General features: G+C 39.4%; 1 protein-coding gene across 2 annotated transcripts in view; it reads right to left on the reverse strand.

Annotated features, from left to right (window-relative positions):
* Positions 1-19894, reverse strand: part of ano10a (anoctamin 10a) — a 43247-nt gene continuing 23353 nt past the window's right edge. The window contains exons 11-16 of one of the 2 annotated variants that reach the window (XM_069143494.1): positions 18214-18402; positions 17157-17348; positions 16574-16702; positions 6769-6885; positions 3750-3766; positions 1-551 (exon numbers count right to left, since the gene is read on the reverse strand). In XM_069143494.1, the coding sequence (XP_068999595.1) occupies positions 479-551; positions 3750-3766; positions 6769-6885; positions 16574-16702; positions 17157-17348; positions 18214-18402 (717 nt within the window). In that variant the 3' untranslated portion in view covers positions 1-478. The remainder of the gene's footprint in view (positions 552-3749; positions 3767-6768; positions 6886-16573; positions 16703-17156; positions 17349-18213; positions 18403-19894) is intronic. The other variant, XM_069143495.1, reaches the window with a different exon arrangement.

Consider the following 19894-nt stretch of genomic DNA (forward strand, 5'->3'; position numbering starts at 1 on the left):
AGGTCATTTGATGGAAGCTTTGGTGAAGCGTGGTTACTGTACATATCCCATGCTGTAGGCTTAGTACTTTTTAATAATCATAACTCTAGGTTGAAAAACTTTGCATCATGCTAAACCACAGTACTGAATAAACCCAACCCAAAGTGACTTCAGTGGCCACAAGTAGAACAGAAAGTTACTTTTAGGATATAAAATCAATATTTTCGACAGTATATCATCTTTGTTTTTAACCCCTGGCCCTTTTATCCCACCATTTATCCTATGAGTACACCACCCCAACACAAAACCTCATTACAGTACATCTAATTTCAACATAATACATTTGGTACGTAGCTATGCACCTAAACCATTGTTGTATATTAAACATACCCCCTTCAGTGATGCATTGAAGATATTCCAGAGTAAAAGGGCACCCGTGTGCATAAAAAAAAATGTGTCTTAATACAGATATGGAGTGTCTGTCAGAACAGCAGTGTCATCACCAGTATCTGTGGCCCTTCCTCTCCTCCTCACTGGTCGATCTTGCTGAACTCCGAGGTTTCCAGAATTTTCTGAAACACAAACAGGACAAATAGCAACAATTTGTTCAGTGAACTGTACAAAAGTACGTGTGTCCATCCATCCATCCTTTGGTAGACCACAAACGGTTTGGCTCTATATGTTAACGTGCAGGATATTAAAGAGAGACTTTCATTGGAATAGATACAGAACTACACCGACTGCCTGAGAGCTTAATGTTTGTTTTGATGAACAAACTAAAAACACTACTCGAGTTTATTTCTCCGTCTATGTGACGAGCTCTGTTCCCATATCTCAACTGTTACTTTGGCGAGTACAGTGTTGTAACTGAAGCCATGTTGCAATACACATTGTTGTTTATTGCAACATGGCTTCAGTTTCATTCTTTAACTAAGATGTGTATGGACCAGAATCGTTCAGGGTCATGGAAACTGATGTAGTCACCACTTCACTGACCGGTGTTACCTAAATTTATAAGTTTTCCAGAGGCGTGTTTCTTTCTGTTTTTCAGGGTTTTTAAAATAGCATTACATGTGAGGAGAACAGCAGCTTTGCAGCAGGCTTACAGGGTCGGGTCAGTGTCCTGCACATGGATCTGGTAAGGACTGAGTACTGTCTCTCTGGAAATACGAACAGAAACAGAGAGCCAAAGTACTGTTAGTATAACTCTCCTGGCAGTGTACAACTCAGTGAGGGTCACACATTCTCAGGAGCAGGAGGCAGAGCTTGTATTTAATGATACTGGCGGGAGTTACACTATAAGCAAAAACCTAATCCTCATCCACATGTCTGATCATCTCACAGTTGTCTGACATTTTTCGGAAAGCTCAGATTTCATAGGATGTTGGCTGCATCTCTTCATGATGAACACTCCCTGTGCAATTCAACTGAGAAGAAGGGGTTGGAATGTGGACCCACTTTGCTTCCTTTGGGCTCTCAAGGTTTAACTTTTAGCTTAACCTATAAATGGTTGAAAAGGGTTAACCCTTTGAACCCCAGGTTATTTTCAGGGTAATTTCACTACCTTTAGCTACAGCTTTTTTTTTTTTCATTTTTTTTTTTCAGGAGTAAATTAAATCTGCCCTGAGATGCTGAGGGCTCTGAATTTTGTTGGGCTATTTTTGGCTGACAAGTCTCCACAATGTTGCATGAAGGTTGGAGACAGAACCTGTAGACTGGCAGACCTGGGGGGCCGCAGGGTGTGCTCCATTTATCAAGGTGTTACACTGTTTCGCTTCCCAGATAAAGCTTATGTCAGGGTGTTAGAAATATGGCTCTGACCAATTGTGCCCCCCCTCGGATTCAAGAGGAGCAATGCAAATTCCGTCCTGGCCATACAGTGGATCAACTCTTTACCCTCCATAAGTTACTTGCGGGATCATGGAAGTTTCCCCACCCAGTCTACATGTGCTTTGTGGAGTTCGAGAAAGGCCTGAGACCGGGTCCCTTGTGGCTCTTGTGGCAAGTACTATACAACTGAAGTCGGAGTTGAGTCCATATTCTTAGCACAAGGTTAAACATGTTTCCAGTGGTTGCTGGCTCTGACAGAGTTGTCCCTCGTCACCAATCTATGATGCCATTACACTATTCACATACATTTCCACTACGGAAGCAATAAAGACTAAGGCAGTAGCCAATAGCTCGTGGACAACCAGCATCTTGTGACCCAGTTCTGAGTAGATCGCGGAAGGTTCGGATATATATCTATATATATGTATATACATTTGATAACCCAAAGTCTCTTGGTGAATCTGTTTACATTTCCATCCAATCAAATTCACAGACATCCCGACCCCTTGTGACACAAAGCGATTCAGCCTTCAGCCAATCAGCTGTCAATACTTCTAAGCTGCTGTAAACTTTGGTTACGCCACAGACATAGTAACATCGGGAATGTTAGCAGGTTAACACGGCTTTGACAATGACTGCGGATAGTAGCCAGGCCAATTAAAAGCAAAAATTATATAATTTCACAAATATAAATCACAAGTGTGTGCGATGCAAGGGTGTCAGATGGTAAAAGATGTTGAGCAGTACTTCACCAAAGTTCACAGTAATTTTTCACGGGACTTTCCAGCTGGACCGCTCTATGAGCAGAGAATGTGAATGAGCTGAAAACAGTGCTCCAAAGACAGCCGTCTCTTTTTACGAAACCAGAGATGATGATATTTACAACGCTGTGAAGGAATAAGTGCAAAAAAGATCTCTTAATAAGCTCGTGTCTGCAATAAATGTCGGGGCGCCAGGTATGACAGGGCGGCACTCAGGATTCATTGACCATTGCAAAGCAGATCTGGACGCTCCTACATTTCTGAACTATCATTGAATCATTCTTCAAACAGGCTGTATGCGGGAGGGCTCATGGGATTTGATCATGTCATGACACCTACAACAGGACAAGCTGGGGAGGAGGGAAGGGTGGATCGGATTAAGAATCCCAGACACTATCGCCACTTATACCACAAACCTGACTGCACATGTCAATTAAACCAGGCAGACCCTAAGAAAATACCTTTCCTTGAGAACACTTGATAAGAAGGAACGAATTTAGCAAATGATGCCCGAATGACTTGTGCCCCTCAGTGGTATTGCACTTTACGGCAAATCCACACTGGCTTCACTTTTCACACCTGAACGCTACATCCATTTTTATATACAGTCTATGGCTCTGACCCTTCCTTTGAAGAGCGGCAGTGGACTTGTAGATTTTGACCACCTCCACATCAACCCCGCTCTGACCAGCAAGTCAACCTGATTGTCCTCCAACCATATTCAGTCAAGATATTAAAGTTATGGTTGGCCTTAAGTAGTACCTTCATATAGCTCGAACTCTGAATGATTTTCCTTCTGTATGCCTGTGTTTTTAAGGCCTAATTCAAACAGCCACTCATCCACTGCAAAATAGGCCAACTGACAAGGTAAGATATTAGTTTTTATGCCATGCTAAAAGTTAAATCATCAAAAACTGTTTGTCATTTTGGTTATGAAAGTTTAAATGGTTATCTATGAATATAGTTAAATACAGGTATCACAGTATCACAAAACCCAGCACATTAGAACACAAATTCACAGCAAAATCATCTGAATTAGAACATTAAGATGAGTAGTTAACATTCAAAATAATGAATACCATATATATAGTTTGACAGTGAAAACTCAAAACTATTTAGTAAAATCACAGGAGTCTCCAAACCAGTGTCATCCAAATTCACACAGCCTGAGCTACTTACCCTCCATGGAGAGCTCTCTGCAGAACCAAGAGACCACAGAACAACACCACTTAAACTGAACTTCTCTGTCTGATATAAGAGTGTGCAGATAAAACGTTCTGAATCAAGATTAGTAATTTAATCATGATTACAGTCCTGGATGGGATATAAATATCATTATATTATTGTGTGAAAGGTGCGGTTTTAATTCTACCAAAGTATCTGACGTATCAGTGGTAAATCACCTAAAAGCTGTCTGCGTACCGCCATTAAACAACATAAAGACAAGAACAACATAAACATGCAGAGACGACTGCAGCCGTAGAGAAACTCTTTGTGAAACTCCTTCAAAAAATAAACAAGAATTACCGAGCAGCAATTGCATGCCTTCGCTAACCAGTCGTTGTAATTTACATTGCTTATCTTTCCAAATTCATAAAGATGCTGCAGTGAAGAAGCTATTCATTCTAAAATGTAGATGCTTCACACACAACTTTAATCCTGACAGCACAGAAAATCTATACAGTCATCGCAATTGACAGCTGGACTAAATGTGAAATATTGTCATTCAGGAGAAAAAGATGAAAACATGACAGGGATGTGAGGTCACAGTGACCTCGAACTTTGACCTTCCCGGCCATTTCTACGATATCATGTTCATGAGAATGGGTAAAATCGGGGGTCACAGTGAAATTTGACCCCCAAAATCTCATCAGTTCATCCTTGGGACCGAACGAATGTTTCTTGCCAAGCTTGAGGAAATTCTCTTGAGATATTGCCTTCACGGACAACTCAAAAACATAATATTGCCAACTAACAATAATAATAATTAATAATAATAAGTTAATGAGGATGAGGTGCAGTGTAAAGTCTGCCGGTAAAGCTGGCATTTAAGTCTTCCACAGCTATATGCAGTCATAAGAGTGATGCACCGAGTGTATGTGGGTGTGTTTGTGCGCGTGTGTGCTTTCAGAGAGGGGGTTGATAGTCAAATAATAGTTGAATAGTTCTGAGTGATCATCGAATAGTATTGTTGCCCCTCCCCGGTGAAAGATCTAAGTTCTCTGTGTAATGTGTATTACAAGGACTGTATTATGTTAAAAGTCCTTCTTGGGGATGGGGAAACTGTATGTAGAAAGTCAAACCCATCAAATGGCAAAATACCCAACAGCAGCAGAAGTCTGACAGAAACCACGTGAAAGAAATGATTAACCACAAGCCAAAGAGCTCATCAGAGGAGCACTCAGCCTTGTCAGTCCTCAAACAAATGGCTGTAGTGCAGAGAAAGCTAATGCCATACTGCAGAGTCATATCAATACTATTAGCACACCATTTGTCTTCAACAAAGTGGTCTGGGACAGGCATCAAGAGCCCATTCTTAATGCTAAATGAGATGCCATTGACCAGTATGTTGTTATGGACAAATGCATCAGATCTCTATCTTCCGTGTGGGGAGGCGGAATCAGTTCGGCCACAGTTTGGAATTGGGAGTTACAGCCTCACCACAGGCACAAGATATGTTGAGTAAATCACCATATGATAAATATCTGATGAAATAAAGTCACATTAATGAAACAGAACATCGCAAAGCAGGGTTGGACTTGATTTAAAATTGATCCATGGAGCTGCACAAAGATAAACGTCTGTAAATAGCTGGCATTGTATATGGGACACCAAAACAAAAGAGTAACTTTACACTGTTACGTGTTTTACACCGCCCCTCTATACCTACAGCTGGTGATCAAGGTCCATGGGAATATGTGTGAACGTAGATCAGCCTCATACCCCGCCTTATACACAGCCACGTTCAACCATAAATGGTCAATGAAAAGGACTTTATGAAAGTTAATGCATATCAAATTAGCCATGCAGCGAAGCGGTTTCTTGGTGAATTGTGGCAACAACCGAGAGGAAAACCCGGAAAGGAATTTTTCTGACACAAAAATCTAGGTGCTTGTGGATGGGTTGGAGAATATAAGTCACATTGTATGCATTGTAACTTTGTATAATCCTCCATTTAAACAGCTGCAGTCCAGCACTCCGGGGCAAGCGAACGTGTTGGTGAGAAAATGCACATGACATGTTTGAGATTTTGATTTGGTTACATTGTTTAAAATTAAAAGTTGCTTACTAGGACAATTTGCACTGCTGGGTTGAATGTTGATGACAGAGTACACGGGGACTTTTGTTCATTTTAGTAATGGGGAATCTATTTAATTTTAATCACGACTAATATAGAGCATCATCTTTATTTTCATCATCTGTAAAATTTAGGTGTAAATCACTTTCAACCAAGTCTTTTTTTTCCCACCAAGGCATTTAACAGTTCTTCGTGAATATATGTGACAAATTCGAAGGCATATCATGTTCACAAAAATGGGAAAGACAGGGGGTCAAAGTGACCTTGACCTTTGACCACCAAAATCTTATCAGCTCTTTGTGATTTTATTTTGCCAAGTTTTAATAAATTCCCTCGGGGCATTGTCGAGATATAATGTTCAAGAGAATGGAATGGACGGATAAGAGGGACATGAGGTCATAGAGACCTCGCACTTTCACCACCAAATTCAAATCAATTCATTCTTAAGTCCAAGTGAACGACCTGAGATATCATGCTCATGAGAATCTAGGTTGTTATATTGACTTTGACACCCAAAATGAAATCAGTTCATCCTTGGTACCAAGTGAATTTTTTTTTAAGAAATTCCCTTTAGGCAATCTTGAGATATCACATTCGCCAGACCAGGACGGATGGATGGACATACAAGCCAAAAACATAATGCCTCCGGCTGTGACTATGTAAAGAAGCATTTAGAATGTTTGAGATTTTTTAAAACCTTCATCCTTAAAACCATTTGTCACCACTGTTAGTAGCTTTTTTTTGGTGTGGTCAATGGCGAGGATATCCTCTGTTTTCAGAGTTATATATATAAATGTATGTTAAAGCATATATATATATATATATATATATATATCACTGAAGAAGTCAAATAGTTTTAACATTCAGAAAAGAAACTTAGTGTAGAGTCATAGACATTACCTTTTTCTTGAGGGCTTCCAATGATTCAAACTCCAGGCGGGCCAGTTTGACCTGGATATGTTTGGGAACATCTGGGATGAGGAAGGTCAGGATGAATTTGATTGCCAGAAGTCCATGCTGAAATCACAGAATTACAAAAATCGAAATACTTCCGGGTTAGTTGTTTCCAGCTTTTATTTGAAACCATTTTTTTTTTAATGTCAGAATAAATACGTGCTTTTGTAACCCACATTAGTTTTACCAGCAACTAAAGGGTTAATTTACACATGCAATACCGACGTTTACCAGAGAGGCGCTCTCGTGCACGTCGGGAGATCAAAGCCGTCTCCCGGGAGACAATGAAACAGCAGGTCATGATCTAAAAAAAAAAATCAACCAAATGAGATTCTTCATGGACACATCACCATGAAGAATCTCATTTGGTTGATTTTTGCTCACTGCTTTTGAGGAGCTTTATTTATTTGATCGTTAACCAGACCGACTCCGAAGGAAGAAGTTTCTTTAAGTCTGAGAAGAATCTCCGGTGAGTGGCGAATGCGTTGCTAACAGTTAGCCGTAGCTACAAAGGAGGACAGTTGTAAACAGTTGTTTAGTTGGGCTAAGGATATCTATCAGGAGAGAAGGGGGGGGGGGGGGGAACAGTCGGAGATAAATATTAATTTGTTGTTTAATATTATTTTACGGGGTTGATATCTGTGATTGTGGAGCTACATGTGACCGACGGGGCTAGCTAAGCGCTGGGGGTTAATGCGTCGGGAGCTGTTGAACCGAGCGGGAACGATGACGTCATTTTCTTGTTTTAGCGCCAGAAGTAAACGGTCAGATTGAGAACAGCTGTTGAGTGTGTTGCTTAGTAACGGTGGACGTTTAAATAATGTCTGTTAGGTATAAGTGACAGATGTCACTGAGACATGAGTACATGTGTGTGTGAAATATGTTGGTATGTTAATATTGACCATAGTGAATATTATTATATATATATATATATATATATGTGTGTAATACTATATTACTGGTCATTTACTGTTACACCAACGATAGAGTTTATAAATTACAGTACTGACATCATATTCAATTCTGCTGTATGCAGATTGTTTTTTTGTTGTTGTATGGAACATCACTATCTCCATCACAGGAGACAGCGATCCCCAGAAACCTCCGCAGAGCGCTGGAGCTGAGTGACCCTGTGATCCCTGATCATCTTCGCTGTGAGTGAAGCTGCATTTGGTCTTCTTGGATTCTCCTGCCGGAGCACGGACGAGCAAAAGATTGAGATCAGAGTTAGTCTGAGAGCCTCCAGACGTACACTACCGGGTAGTAGACTGAAAGACAAGAGACTGAAACTGACTGACTGTGGGAGAAATACCGGTATTGGGGTTATTACTTGAATTTGTTATTTTTCTTTTATGCTGTTCCCTTGATTTTCTGTGTGTTAATAACTATAATAAATTGCAGTTCAGTTCCATGTTTTAAACTGCAAACATTTGCTGTTTCATTCACTCCCAGAGCGACCTAAAGACAGTCCTAAACTTAACACAGGTAACCTAGTGTGTTACATAGATTACACTTTAAAAAAATACATCAACATAACTTGATCATGTTTTTAGATTGGTGTCTTTATTACTCTGCTGTAATATAAGAGAGGATAGGAGAAGAGAAGGGGTGAAACATCAAAGTGAGAAATACACCCTCTGTAAATGTCCTTGAAGCTGAATGAGGAAAAAAAAAAAAAGAAAAAAAGAAAGCAGTTTGTTTCAACAGAACAGTGAGTGTTGGCTCACACTGATTTTGAAATGAAACAATAATCATGTGATTAGAGTACATATTTAATCTGTGTCAATATTATTGAGTCTCTGCTGAAGCCTGAGAGCTGTGCCCTTCAGACACTTGGTATATTTCCTGCTGTTTATGTCTGAACTACATCTTGCCAGATTTCTTTAACAAGTGAAACATGATTGGTTAAGTTGAGGTACCAAATTGTTGTCACATCCAGCGTGGAATACACAGCATACATTATAAAGTAAAAACATGGCACATTTGTATTGTAAATGCAGCAAAGGATGTCTTACGCACACACGCACACACACACACACACACACACACACACACACACACACACGCATACACGCACACACACACACACACACACACACACAGCTAATATTGCTAACATAATACCGAAAAGTTCTAATAAGGATTTAAAGTAACGTTTTAATCTTATGTTTAAAGAATTTATTAAGGATGTATACCAGTTTATACAATGTAATGCAACGTTCAGAGGATGATTTAGTGATGCTAATTATTATTATCATTATTAATCATAATATTTACAGCAACGACATTCAGGGGACCAAAAAAATATGTACTACTAAAAAACATTTTAGGCGATAGATTGTATTAATAAACATTTTCATTTTTGCAAAATGTGAAATTTGCCGGACTTATGAAAGAGATGAGTTTCTTTTGCTGTTAGCAGTGAGATTGCAAATGTCATGGCATGCATTCATGTAGACAGCGTAGGTTTACCAGGATACTGCAAACAATTGATTCCAAGTATAACCCACCAGGCTGCAAATGTTTTGTGGAGGTAACATTGCTCTATTCAGTCATTTGCTGTTGTTGCACATGTGGTTCACATGCAAACAGCTAAAAGGAACAAACTACGGACTGATTGCACCATCTGTCGATGCTGAGCAACATTGAGCTCCATGGAAGAAGCCCAGGATGACTCCACTGTTGAAAGGAAAAATAAAAAATAAACTAACTGGAATTTGGTAAACTGTTTATTTACAAGCTACAATACTTACTGGGATAATTTCCTTTGGATAGATGAGACAAAACTGCAGCTTTTTGGCAACTGCCATCAGCACCATGTTCACAGACAATAATTAAGGCTTGCAAGAAATGAACACCATACCAACTGTGAAACATGGAGGAGGCTCAGATCTGTTTTGGCGCTGCTTTTTTGCATCTGGCACAGGGTGCCTTGAGAATTAATGCAGGGCCCGATGAAATATCCAGACTATCAAGGCATTCTGGAGCAGTGTCAGAAAGTTTAGCCGAAGCTTTCTGTTGGTCATTCTCCTCTTAAAAGAGCAAGGGCAGTCTATCTGGATCTTAAAAAGCCATTTGTCTCATTAAATCGTAATCCTCATATTCATAAACTTTTGAAATTTAATTTGATAATACTTCACAGTGGGTTAAATCTTATCCTTCCAACTGTGAAAAATGTATTTTTAAAATCATGAGAAATCTTCTTTTTTAAAGACTTTTTCTTTAAAAGTTCAACAGAGTTCCACGGGGTTCTGTTCTTGGTCCACTTCTCTTTAGTTTATATACAAAAGAATAACAACAGGTTTTCAGATGCATTTAGATAATAGTTATATATGTATCTGGTAGAACTCAGTCAGTTTCAATGCAACATCGCTGAACATTTATTAGCACGTTTATTACAGTAAAACACTTAATTTAACTGGTGTATCTTTGCTGATTTAAAGCTTCACCAACCAGCATTTTCAGCCCATTGATTTTATGGCCCACAACATTACGGTTGGGTTGAGTCTCATCACTCATCTCAATCACATTTATGGCAAGAGCAGCACTTTTTGGAGCTGAGGAGAATATTTCCCTGAGAAGATAGTGATGGTCAAACCAGATATAAAAGAGAGTGAATGTCAGGCTGATATTTCTAGGCGACCACAATTACAACTCACAAAGTGATGATATTGTTGCTCTGTCTGCTCAATGTGACAAGGCAACCATTTGCTAATGTATTGGCCAAAACTTGTAAGTTTTAAAGCAGCTTGAATTTAATCTGACATCTTGTACAAAAAAAAATATTGATGATGAATAAAACCTTTACAAATACAATGTAGTGCAAGATAACCCGTTTCAATTTGTTGAAATGCTCATTTTATGTTTGTTACTGAATCTTTGCGTTTCTGTATTGCAGTTTAGATTGGAAACTTTGTTGACAGGTATAAAGTAGATGTCTTTTCAGTGCTGATCAGTCCAAGAGGTCAAAAATCAACTTTGCATCATGCAAATAAGCAACACAGACTCCCCCAAAGCTTTTGGGCTAAAGGTTTTTAAGCCTTGATCATGCCTCTCTCCCTCTTTTGGGCCTTTGTGAGCAGACACAGTTCAGAGCCCCAGTTCGTTAGTTCGGCTGCACATTACACCAGACAGACTCGTGACTCTGAGAGAGAGTCAGTCTGTTTCTGTGGCAGGCTGGCTGGTTGCCTGGTTACAACTCACTGATGTGTGTCAGCCCAATTCAGTAATTACCCAGGTATCATAGCACCACCGCTGGAAAGCGACGAAGCACTACCCTCCCGCCTGCTTCCAATCCAATCTCATATCAAAGATAAGAGGAGTCGAGTGTTCTGATCTTTAACCCTTGACTGAACTCATTTCTCTTAATAAAGAATCAGAATTCAAACAACTGCCGAGATAAAGACTGACTTGACAATGAAAAGCACATTGGCCTGGGGTAGAGGTTCTATTCACCCTGGAGGTGGCTGTTCTTCTTTGTCACTGTTTCTTTATATTGTTCTGTCTGTATCCACTTTCATTTCATTTATTGTCTCTTTTCCACTTCTATGTTTATATGAAGTCATTGCCTGTGGGGTATACGAGGGTGGATCAAAAAGTTCAGAGACTGCTCCAGTTGCGTGCAAACGGTTTGAAGCACAGAGAACAGAGAAACGATGACCTTCGTGAGTAAGTACTCCGTTTTGTCATTTGATCACAACCCTTAAAATGCTTCAAGAAGCCTATGGCAATGAAGCAAATTAGCCTTGAGAATATTTTGAAAGACATCCATGTTTCTGAGGGGCCCAAAATTTAAAAACTGCATATCAGGTCAGGCGTGCAGGTGGGTTTTCTTTGATATTCGCCGAGTTTTACTGTAAAGTTCTGAAGCCACAGCACATGACGAGTCGCTGGTCAACTGTCGCCTCTAACACCTATAGGACACATCGGGCAGCAACCTGTGATGACCACGAACAACACAGGAAAAACAATTATGGCTAGTTGCCCATTTTCCAAATTGCATTTTGGATATTTCTCGACCTTGAAAATTAGTCTCCCCTCATCCATTGTAAGACAAAAAAAGGTGAGGAAATCGAGAGCAGAGTATAAGATGAGCTGCTATGGGAGCTGCAAAGTACAAAAAAGCATTGTCTGAGGGGAAAAAAATAAGTTTTAAAGTGCGGCGACTCTACCCTCCCAGTTTGGCTGCGTGCTACTTATTTCTGTTCTCTAAAAATGTTTAACAAATTTTGATGTGCGCTCTTCTGCTCAAGTTTCCGGTGCATAAATCACAGATACACTCGGAGCGCTGCCACTGAAAATTTATTTTTGAGTCCAACCAATGAAAATGTATCATAATGCAAAAATCATGGCTCTGTGGACGGCAATTTTGATCCATCAGTTGACCTTCCGACTGCAATATCACAACAACTATTGGTCTGCCATGAAATTTGGTGGAAATATAAACATCAACATACGATTCCCAGAGGATGAATCCTAATGGCTTTGTTGATAACATCATCATAGCTCTTGTGCCATTAAGAAATTTACATTTGTGGTTTTGAGTAAAATGTCTTGATAACTACTGAAAGGATTGTCATTCAAATTTGGGAAATAATATTGTTGTTCTCCCTCAGGAAGAAGTATAATGACTTTGAAGATCCTTTAACTTTTTATCTGGTGCTATCATTAAGTCAAAATTTTCATTTGTTCATTAGTTTGATGTATGACCATATACTTGCAAAACTAATTGTTGCAATTGTTGTTGTCATTGAAAAACTTGTTGTTTAGTACTAATTAACAAAAGTTTGTATGCCAACATGCTAAACTAAGATAAACATTACATCTGCTAATTATCGGTATGTTAACATTGACATTGTGAGGATGTATTTAGGCTATAGGGCAAACTGGCTGCGGACTAACTATATATACTAACTACACTACAACACACAGAGTTCTCAAATACTGTGGGTCCCTGCATGCATCTGACAAGCTGAGAATGCACAAAAAAAAAAAAATCCCACCAACAACAACAATAACAAAACAAAACACTACAACGAAGCAGTGGTCACCTGCTACCACGGTTTGTTTATAAGGCTTTCAGAGAGTCTACAGCAAAATGAAGAAGACTTAATTCATTTGGTTGTTTGTAATGAGCACTATATGTGAGTAAATGGAAGAAACCCGTTTCACTTTCACACCTAACCTCTCTACCACACTACCACTACCACAATAAAAGTGCCAACAGTCTTTCCAAAAGGGAGTTCCTCAGACAAAAGACACATCTGGGAGTCAGTGTACTAAACCTTTAAGGCAGAGCAAGACTAAAACAACTATATCTCTCACTAAAAGAGACATTTAAGCAAACGGAAGTTGAATTAAACACTAGTCAGCAGCAGAAGAAGAAAAAAACCCGCACATAAACAACTTTTAGCTCCTATCATTCAGCTGTTTGTGCAGACCCCACATTTAATACAACATGGAGACGATCAGTATGACCCAGTTTGTGCTTTGGCATCATCAGAGACATGCAGTACAGTGAGGTACACAAGACGTTATAGACCATTTAACACTTGGAGACAATGACTTGGGGGTTGGAATAATCATTCCTCACAATCATGTTAAAGGACCACAAATATACAAATGCTTTTTTTTAAATGAATGACATAAAGAACCCACTCCACACGGCAACCCCCTCCACTGAAGCTGCATATATCTCAGTTTGTGCTGTTATTTTAAGCTTTTTCTCGCGAGGCATGAAATGTGTTTGTATGTTTGTGTTTGTGTGTGCGTGTGCGTGTGTGTATGCGTGTATGTGTGTATTTATGGTGTTTGAATAGAGCACAGATAAAAAGGGAACAAGCTGATGTTAATGTTAATTGAAGTAGTCTTGTGAGAGGAAGAATCTGCAGTGGGGTTGCTGGATTTTACAGACATGAACAAAAGCCCAAACAATGATAGGCAAACTAAGCATGGTGCAAATACGTTTATGCACATATATTCATGCATGCAAAATCTTTGTCCCTCTCTAACCCATTCTCCCTGCTTCACTCACAGATCTAGTAGCTCTAATTTAGAATGTGGCTCCATCTAGTGAGCAAAAATCTTAAACAGTCTCTCCATGGCAGTATAGTTCCTTCTTTGCATGGTAGAGTTTAAACCAGCATTTGTAGATGCAAGTGTGTTCACAGACAATGTTTTTTTAATTTATTTCCCTTCTGCAGAATCTTGCCACTGCAGAATTGTGTCTGTTCTTAATGAGGGCCCGAAGATCACGGCCATCAAATTTTTTTTTTTAGCCAGAGATTACTTTGGATTCTGTGATTCTTTTAATGATTTTATGAACCGTAGATGATGGAATCCCCAAATCCTTTGCAATTTTACGTTGAAGAACATTATTCTTAGATTGTTGTACAACTTTCCCACACAGTTTTTCACAAAGTTGTGAACCTCTCCCCATCTCTACTGCGAAGAGACTCTGCCTCTCTGAAATCCTTTTTTATACCCAATCATTTTACTGAACTGTTGCAAATTAACCTAATTAGTTGAGATGTGTGACCAGGTATTTCTTCTCTTTTTTTTTTTTTTTTTTTTAGCTCTTCACAACTTTTCCAGTCTTTTGTTGCCCCTTGCCCAGGGCACACGTTGGCGGTATCAAATTAAAAAAAATAGCATTTATTTTTCAAAAAACAATAAAACATTTCAAATTTCAACATTTGATATGTTGTCTTTGGTCTATTTACAATTAAATATAGGTTTATGAGATTTGTGAACAATACAGTGACAAAGACATAGTGTATCAGTGCATCCCTCTCAAGTCCGGTTTGTGGGACACCGGGGGAGCCGGGGGTCGTCTCAGCATATTGCTCATTGGTTCGCAAAGCAATTTGCTGGAGCTATGAGGCTGTGGTGCATGCTTCCCAGGTGGAGGTCAGGGCTCATTCCACTGGGGGGTTGTTCAGAGACGTGATCGTGGAGGAGGTCTGCTTGGCTGCGCCCTGGGCCTCTGTGTATGTACAATCATATCTTGGGGATATGTAATCAGATTCTGTGTCCCACGTAGTGCTTAGGGCGCCGTCTGGGACAAATTTACGTCGCGCAAGTGGAATTTGTTCTGATAAGCATGTCACTCCTGGGCAGGGGGTGCCTGAGAGCTCAACCTTGGTCAATTGTTTTAATAGGCATACAAAAGCATACTCGGCCCGGCTAGTAGTATATTCATTCTTGGGGCCTTCACCTTAGGTAGTAAAAATAGCGCAGTACGTCCGAAATATAAATATAAATAGTAGTTTTCACAAGTGAGGATGGGATGGAAAGGGAGATAGAAAGATTGTACCGGACAGTTTTGGTAAAGAGGGAGCCGAGCCAAGAGGCCAAGCTTTTGGTTTACCAGTTGATCTACATTTCGATTCTCACCTATGCGCTGGCAATTTTCACTGTGTTCACTGTGTATACGTGTAAATTGGAGTTTCCCGACAGGTGCGCACATTCTCCCATTAACTTTCATTTTATAGATCTTGACTTTTGCATGGGGAGTGGTGTACGCTTCTTTTAGACTCTTTTTTTTTTTTATGTGCATGCAGCAGGCCCAGGACTGTCTCCCTTTTCATTTAAATACTGTTATCACATTTAGACAAACTAAAAACACCCATGTGCGTGTTCAGGACATTGCAGTTGTAAGAGTGCTGCTGTATTCAACCAAGGAAAAAACAAATGATTTACCATTTTGAAAGTAGAGCTATTAGAATGTCAGAACAGGAGAAGGTAACAGTCAAAAGGGCCACATTCTATTAAGACAAGCTGGTTTCAGTGTCCTGGCATTGTGCTTGTTGGTTCATTGGCATGGCTTACGGAAATACTTGATTTTGCTCTGCCTTTGTCAAATTTTTTTGTGTTACAAAAAAACCCAAATATCTGCTATCAAAAGAATACTTTTCTCTTTAAGCCAAAATACCTGTAATGAATATTGCCAATATTTTTTACAAAAAATGTCAAAAAGTTCATTTTACCGTTACTGTAGACTACACGTGTACAAAGTAATGAGCAACGGTGTACTGCTGCTGTGAAATATTGCCAGTGCAATCTAATGCAATCGAATGCAACAGCTCTGCTATTAATTCGAATGCAACACAGTTTAGACATTTTCAGTTTTTCTTGGTTTTGTACTGCACTGCATTATATTGAAAACCATTTTGAATATTTTGCTTCCCTATTGCAATTGTGCATGACAAAATGTTAGGAATACATTTCAATATAATGCCTATAATGAGTAGATCACCACCACCCACAATAACTGCAATAATGAACTTGAGGTAGAATTACCATCTTTTTGACAATGTCAACAACAACTGCAAAAGTATAAGCCATATAGCTGTGGCAATGGATTGCATTTGATTGCACAAGTGTGTTATAACAATTTTATAACCTCTGCAGAGGGTGACTGTGGAACAATTGTGCAATAAAGGTCTGGACAAGTTAATATAGTGCAGGGAAGGCAAGTAGTGTACCCAGTGAACAATGGGATACAAAAGGCAAAACTGATGATCTAATTGCTGATACTGATCCAATTATTAAAAAAAAAACAAAAAAAAAAACAACTTAATCAACCCCATGAACTGACTTTTCCCTGCTCCCTATAAATTATTTTTCATTCGATGATTATTCATGTGCTGCACGATATAGTGAATATATTGTGCTACTTTCCCATGTAAATAGATAACTTATGTGTCCATGTACATGGCCATGTTTTTTTATGCATGTAAATATGAATTACCTCAATAGCCACTGTCCACAGTATGAGTTGTGTCTCAGAGTCAGGGAAGTAATCTTTGACTTGTGGAGACATGCCGATCAGCGCACAGTTGGTCACGACAGCTATCACACTCATGGCCTCAAAGGCAAGCTGGACACAGAGAAAGAAGACAGCAACAGTCAAGGACTAGCTTTCAGAAATGAAAAACATTGATCTGTTCATCAACCAGCTCTGTTCAGATTAGGACTGCATGTTAAAAATAAATCAATATGTTGTCCTTAGGGAGCTCTAATGTTTTCTATTGTCTAATGTGTACTCTGATAATATTTCATAAAGTTTAATATTGTAACAAGGATATGAAGGATATGTGTGTCATTTATTGGTCTCAAGCTGTTCAATACTGTTTAAACCTTTGCTTTGGTCCGTGCAGTACTAATAAAGAATAGCTCATTTGTGTTTAGCTTTTCCTCAAAATAATATCAACAGCCTGTTTTGTGTCCAGAAAAATCAGACAAATCCAAAATCCAATTAAAAGTTGCTGATCTGACAGATTTGCGATCTGACATCATAGTTCACACAGGCTAGCTGCCTTTGCGTGTCTCACCTGCCAGACCCCTATGTTTGCAGCCGGGTCAGAGAAGGGTCGTTTGAACACATAACACATTTTGAAGGCATCAGAGTAAACTTCCGAGATGTTGTTCAACACCACCAGGACAGCAGCCAGAGGGTAGACACAGGAAAACAGACTGACATAACCAAACAGCAGGAACAGCTCCAGGTAGTCATCAAATGTACCCTGAGAGAAAATGAAAAGCACAAACAGACAGACACACACCCACACACACAACCAAAAATTAAAGAACGCTGAAGAATACATCATACTTACTTCTAAAGGAACTGCAGTAAGTTTATCAGACAGATTCCCATTGGGTCATGTCATCCACGACTCTTCCATTCACACAAAAGGTAGTCATGGAGTTCCACAGGTTTCTGTGCAAGGGATGATACTTTTCACAAAATACATGCCTCCCTTGAGCAATTAAATGAGGAAACACAGCATAAATTTCTATTGCTACAATATGTAGATGACACCCAGCTATTTTTTTTTATCTATGAATAAGGATAAAACAAATCAAAATTGAAGCATGTCTTGAAGAGTTTAGATGACCTGTCATTTTCTTCTCCTTATTTCAGACAAGACTGAAGTTATTGTTTTGGTCCCAAACACTTCAGAAACTCACTATTTAACCATAGAATTACTCTGGATGGATTTGCCTTGCTGTCCCGTACTAGTACTAAGAATTTTGGACTAAATTTATTTTGGGGGGGTCAAAATTAGGAATATCCTGTCTCAGAGTGATGCTGAAAAATATGTCCATGCATTCATTACCTCTAGGCTGGAATACTGTAAATGTCTTATTATCAGGATGTCCCGATAACTCTCTGAAAAGCATCCACTTGATCCAAAATACTGCAGCGAGAGTAGTGACAAGACCTGCACAGTGTTAATTGTTTGTTGCCTTTCTATGCTGTTATTTTCTCTTTATGCTCTCCCCTCACTCCAACCAGTCGAGACCCATCTCTGAGTCTGATTCTGTCGGACGTTTCTTCCTGTTAAAAAATAATTTTTCCTGAACTGAACCGAATTGATGTATACTGACCAGGTATGTGCTCATATCGGCCTCCATCCGGACCTGTTCTGCAAGAGGAAACTCTTTGTCCTCCAGAGTTCTTTTGTTCTTAACTTTGTTGATCATCTTTTTGTTGCGTCTCCTCTGGAGCCAGTAGGGCAGAAAAGCCTCCATGAATTGATTCAAGATCTGACTGGTGATCAACAAGGTGGCTAAACTCTGGGAAGACGACAAAAGAAATCAGTGGTGGTGACAGGAGGAAGGAGAAAGCAAGTAGAATAATTGCCTTGTGGTTGTATGCCTCCACCAATCAGTCAACTTGCAGTTTACATCTAAAATTTGTGCAGAGAGAAAGAGAAACAAAAGATAAAGAGATAGAGACAGAGAATAACAGAGAGAGAGAAAGAAATAAAGAAATAAAGAAATGAAGAAAGAAAGAAAGAAAGAAAGAAAGAAAGAAAGAAAGAAAGAAAGAAAGAAAGAAAGAAAGAAAGAAAGAAAGAAAGAAAGAAAGAAAGAAAGAAAGAAAGAAAGAAAATGTAAATGAAACAAAGTGATGATCTGCAAATCATGTAAACCCATATTTAATTGAAAATGGAACAAAGACAACATCAAATGCTGAAACGAGAAATATCGGGTCATTTTGAATTTGATGGCGGAAATATTTTTCAAAAAAGTTAGGACAGTGTCAACAAAAGACTGGAAAAGTTGTGTATCACAAAAAGAACCGCCTGGTGGAACATCTTAAAACTAATTAGGTTAACTGGCAACAGCTCAGTAACAATAATACTCTGTAAGAGACTGTGTGGGTAAATAGTGCAACCATTAAGAATAATGTTCTTCAAGGTAAAATTGCAAAGAATTTGATGATTTCATTATCTTCAGTACATAATATCATTAAAAGATTCAGAGAAACCAGAGACATCTCTGTACGCAAGAGATGAGGCTGGAAACCGGTGTTGGAAAGCCGTGATCTTTGGGCCCTCACGTGGCACTGTATTAAAAACCCAATTCGTCGCTGCATCTACAAATGCAGGTTAAAACTCAACAATGCAAAGAAGAAACCACATATAAACAGGGCTCTCAAAAACAGGAGAGCCGCCATCCAGCTTGTTATCAGCACACAGTTCAACAGCCAGCATCCATGATGGTAACGGGATGCATTAGTGCACATAGCATAGGTAGCTGGCACATCTGGGAGGGCACCATTGATGCTGAAGGATTTATACAGGTTTCAGAGCAGCATATGCTGCCACCCAGACAACATCTTTTTCAGAGAAGGCCTTGTTTATTTCTGCAAGACAATGCTACATAGCATGGCTCTGTAGTAGAGGAGACCAGGTGCTAAACTGGCCTGTCTGCAGTCCAGAAGCATCATGATACAAGGGTTGATCAAAAGGTGTCAGTGCTGCCCTGATGCTTGAAAACGGTGTGCAGCACCATTACGTGCACAGATCACAAAGAACCTATAAGTAAGTACTCCTATTGCCGTTGCTTGGTTAAAATCAGCACCTGAGTTATACATGTATTTGTGAGCGTTTGTCTGGCGCACTGGTAATTTCTCCGTGTACATGAGCACAAGGCGCACGTGTGATTCGTGTCAAAACTCTGGAATTCTGCAATGGGACACTAAAACTGCTTCAGGAATCCTATGGCAATCAAGAAATGAGCCTTGACAGGTGTTTTGAGTGACAATTACGTTTTCTGAGGG

This window comes from Embiotoca jacksoni, unplaced genomic scaffold (genome assembly GCF_022577435.1).
Source record: "Embiotoca jacksoni isolate LCO1_2020_lvr unplaced genomic scaffold, fEmbJac1.0.p SCAF_11, whole genome shotgun sequence".
Taxonomy (NCBI): domain Eukaryota; kingdom Metazoa; phylum Chordata; class Actinopteri; family Embiotocidae; genus Embiotoca; species Embiotoca jacksoni.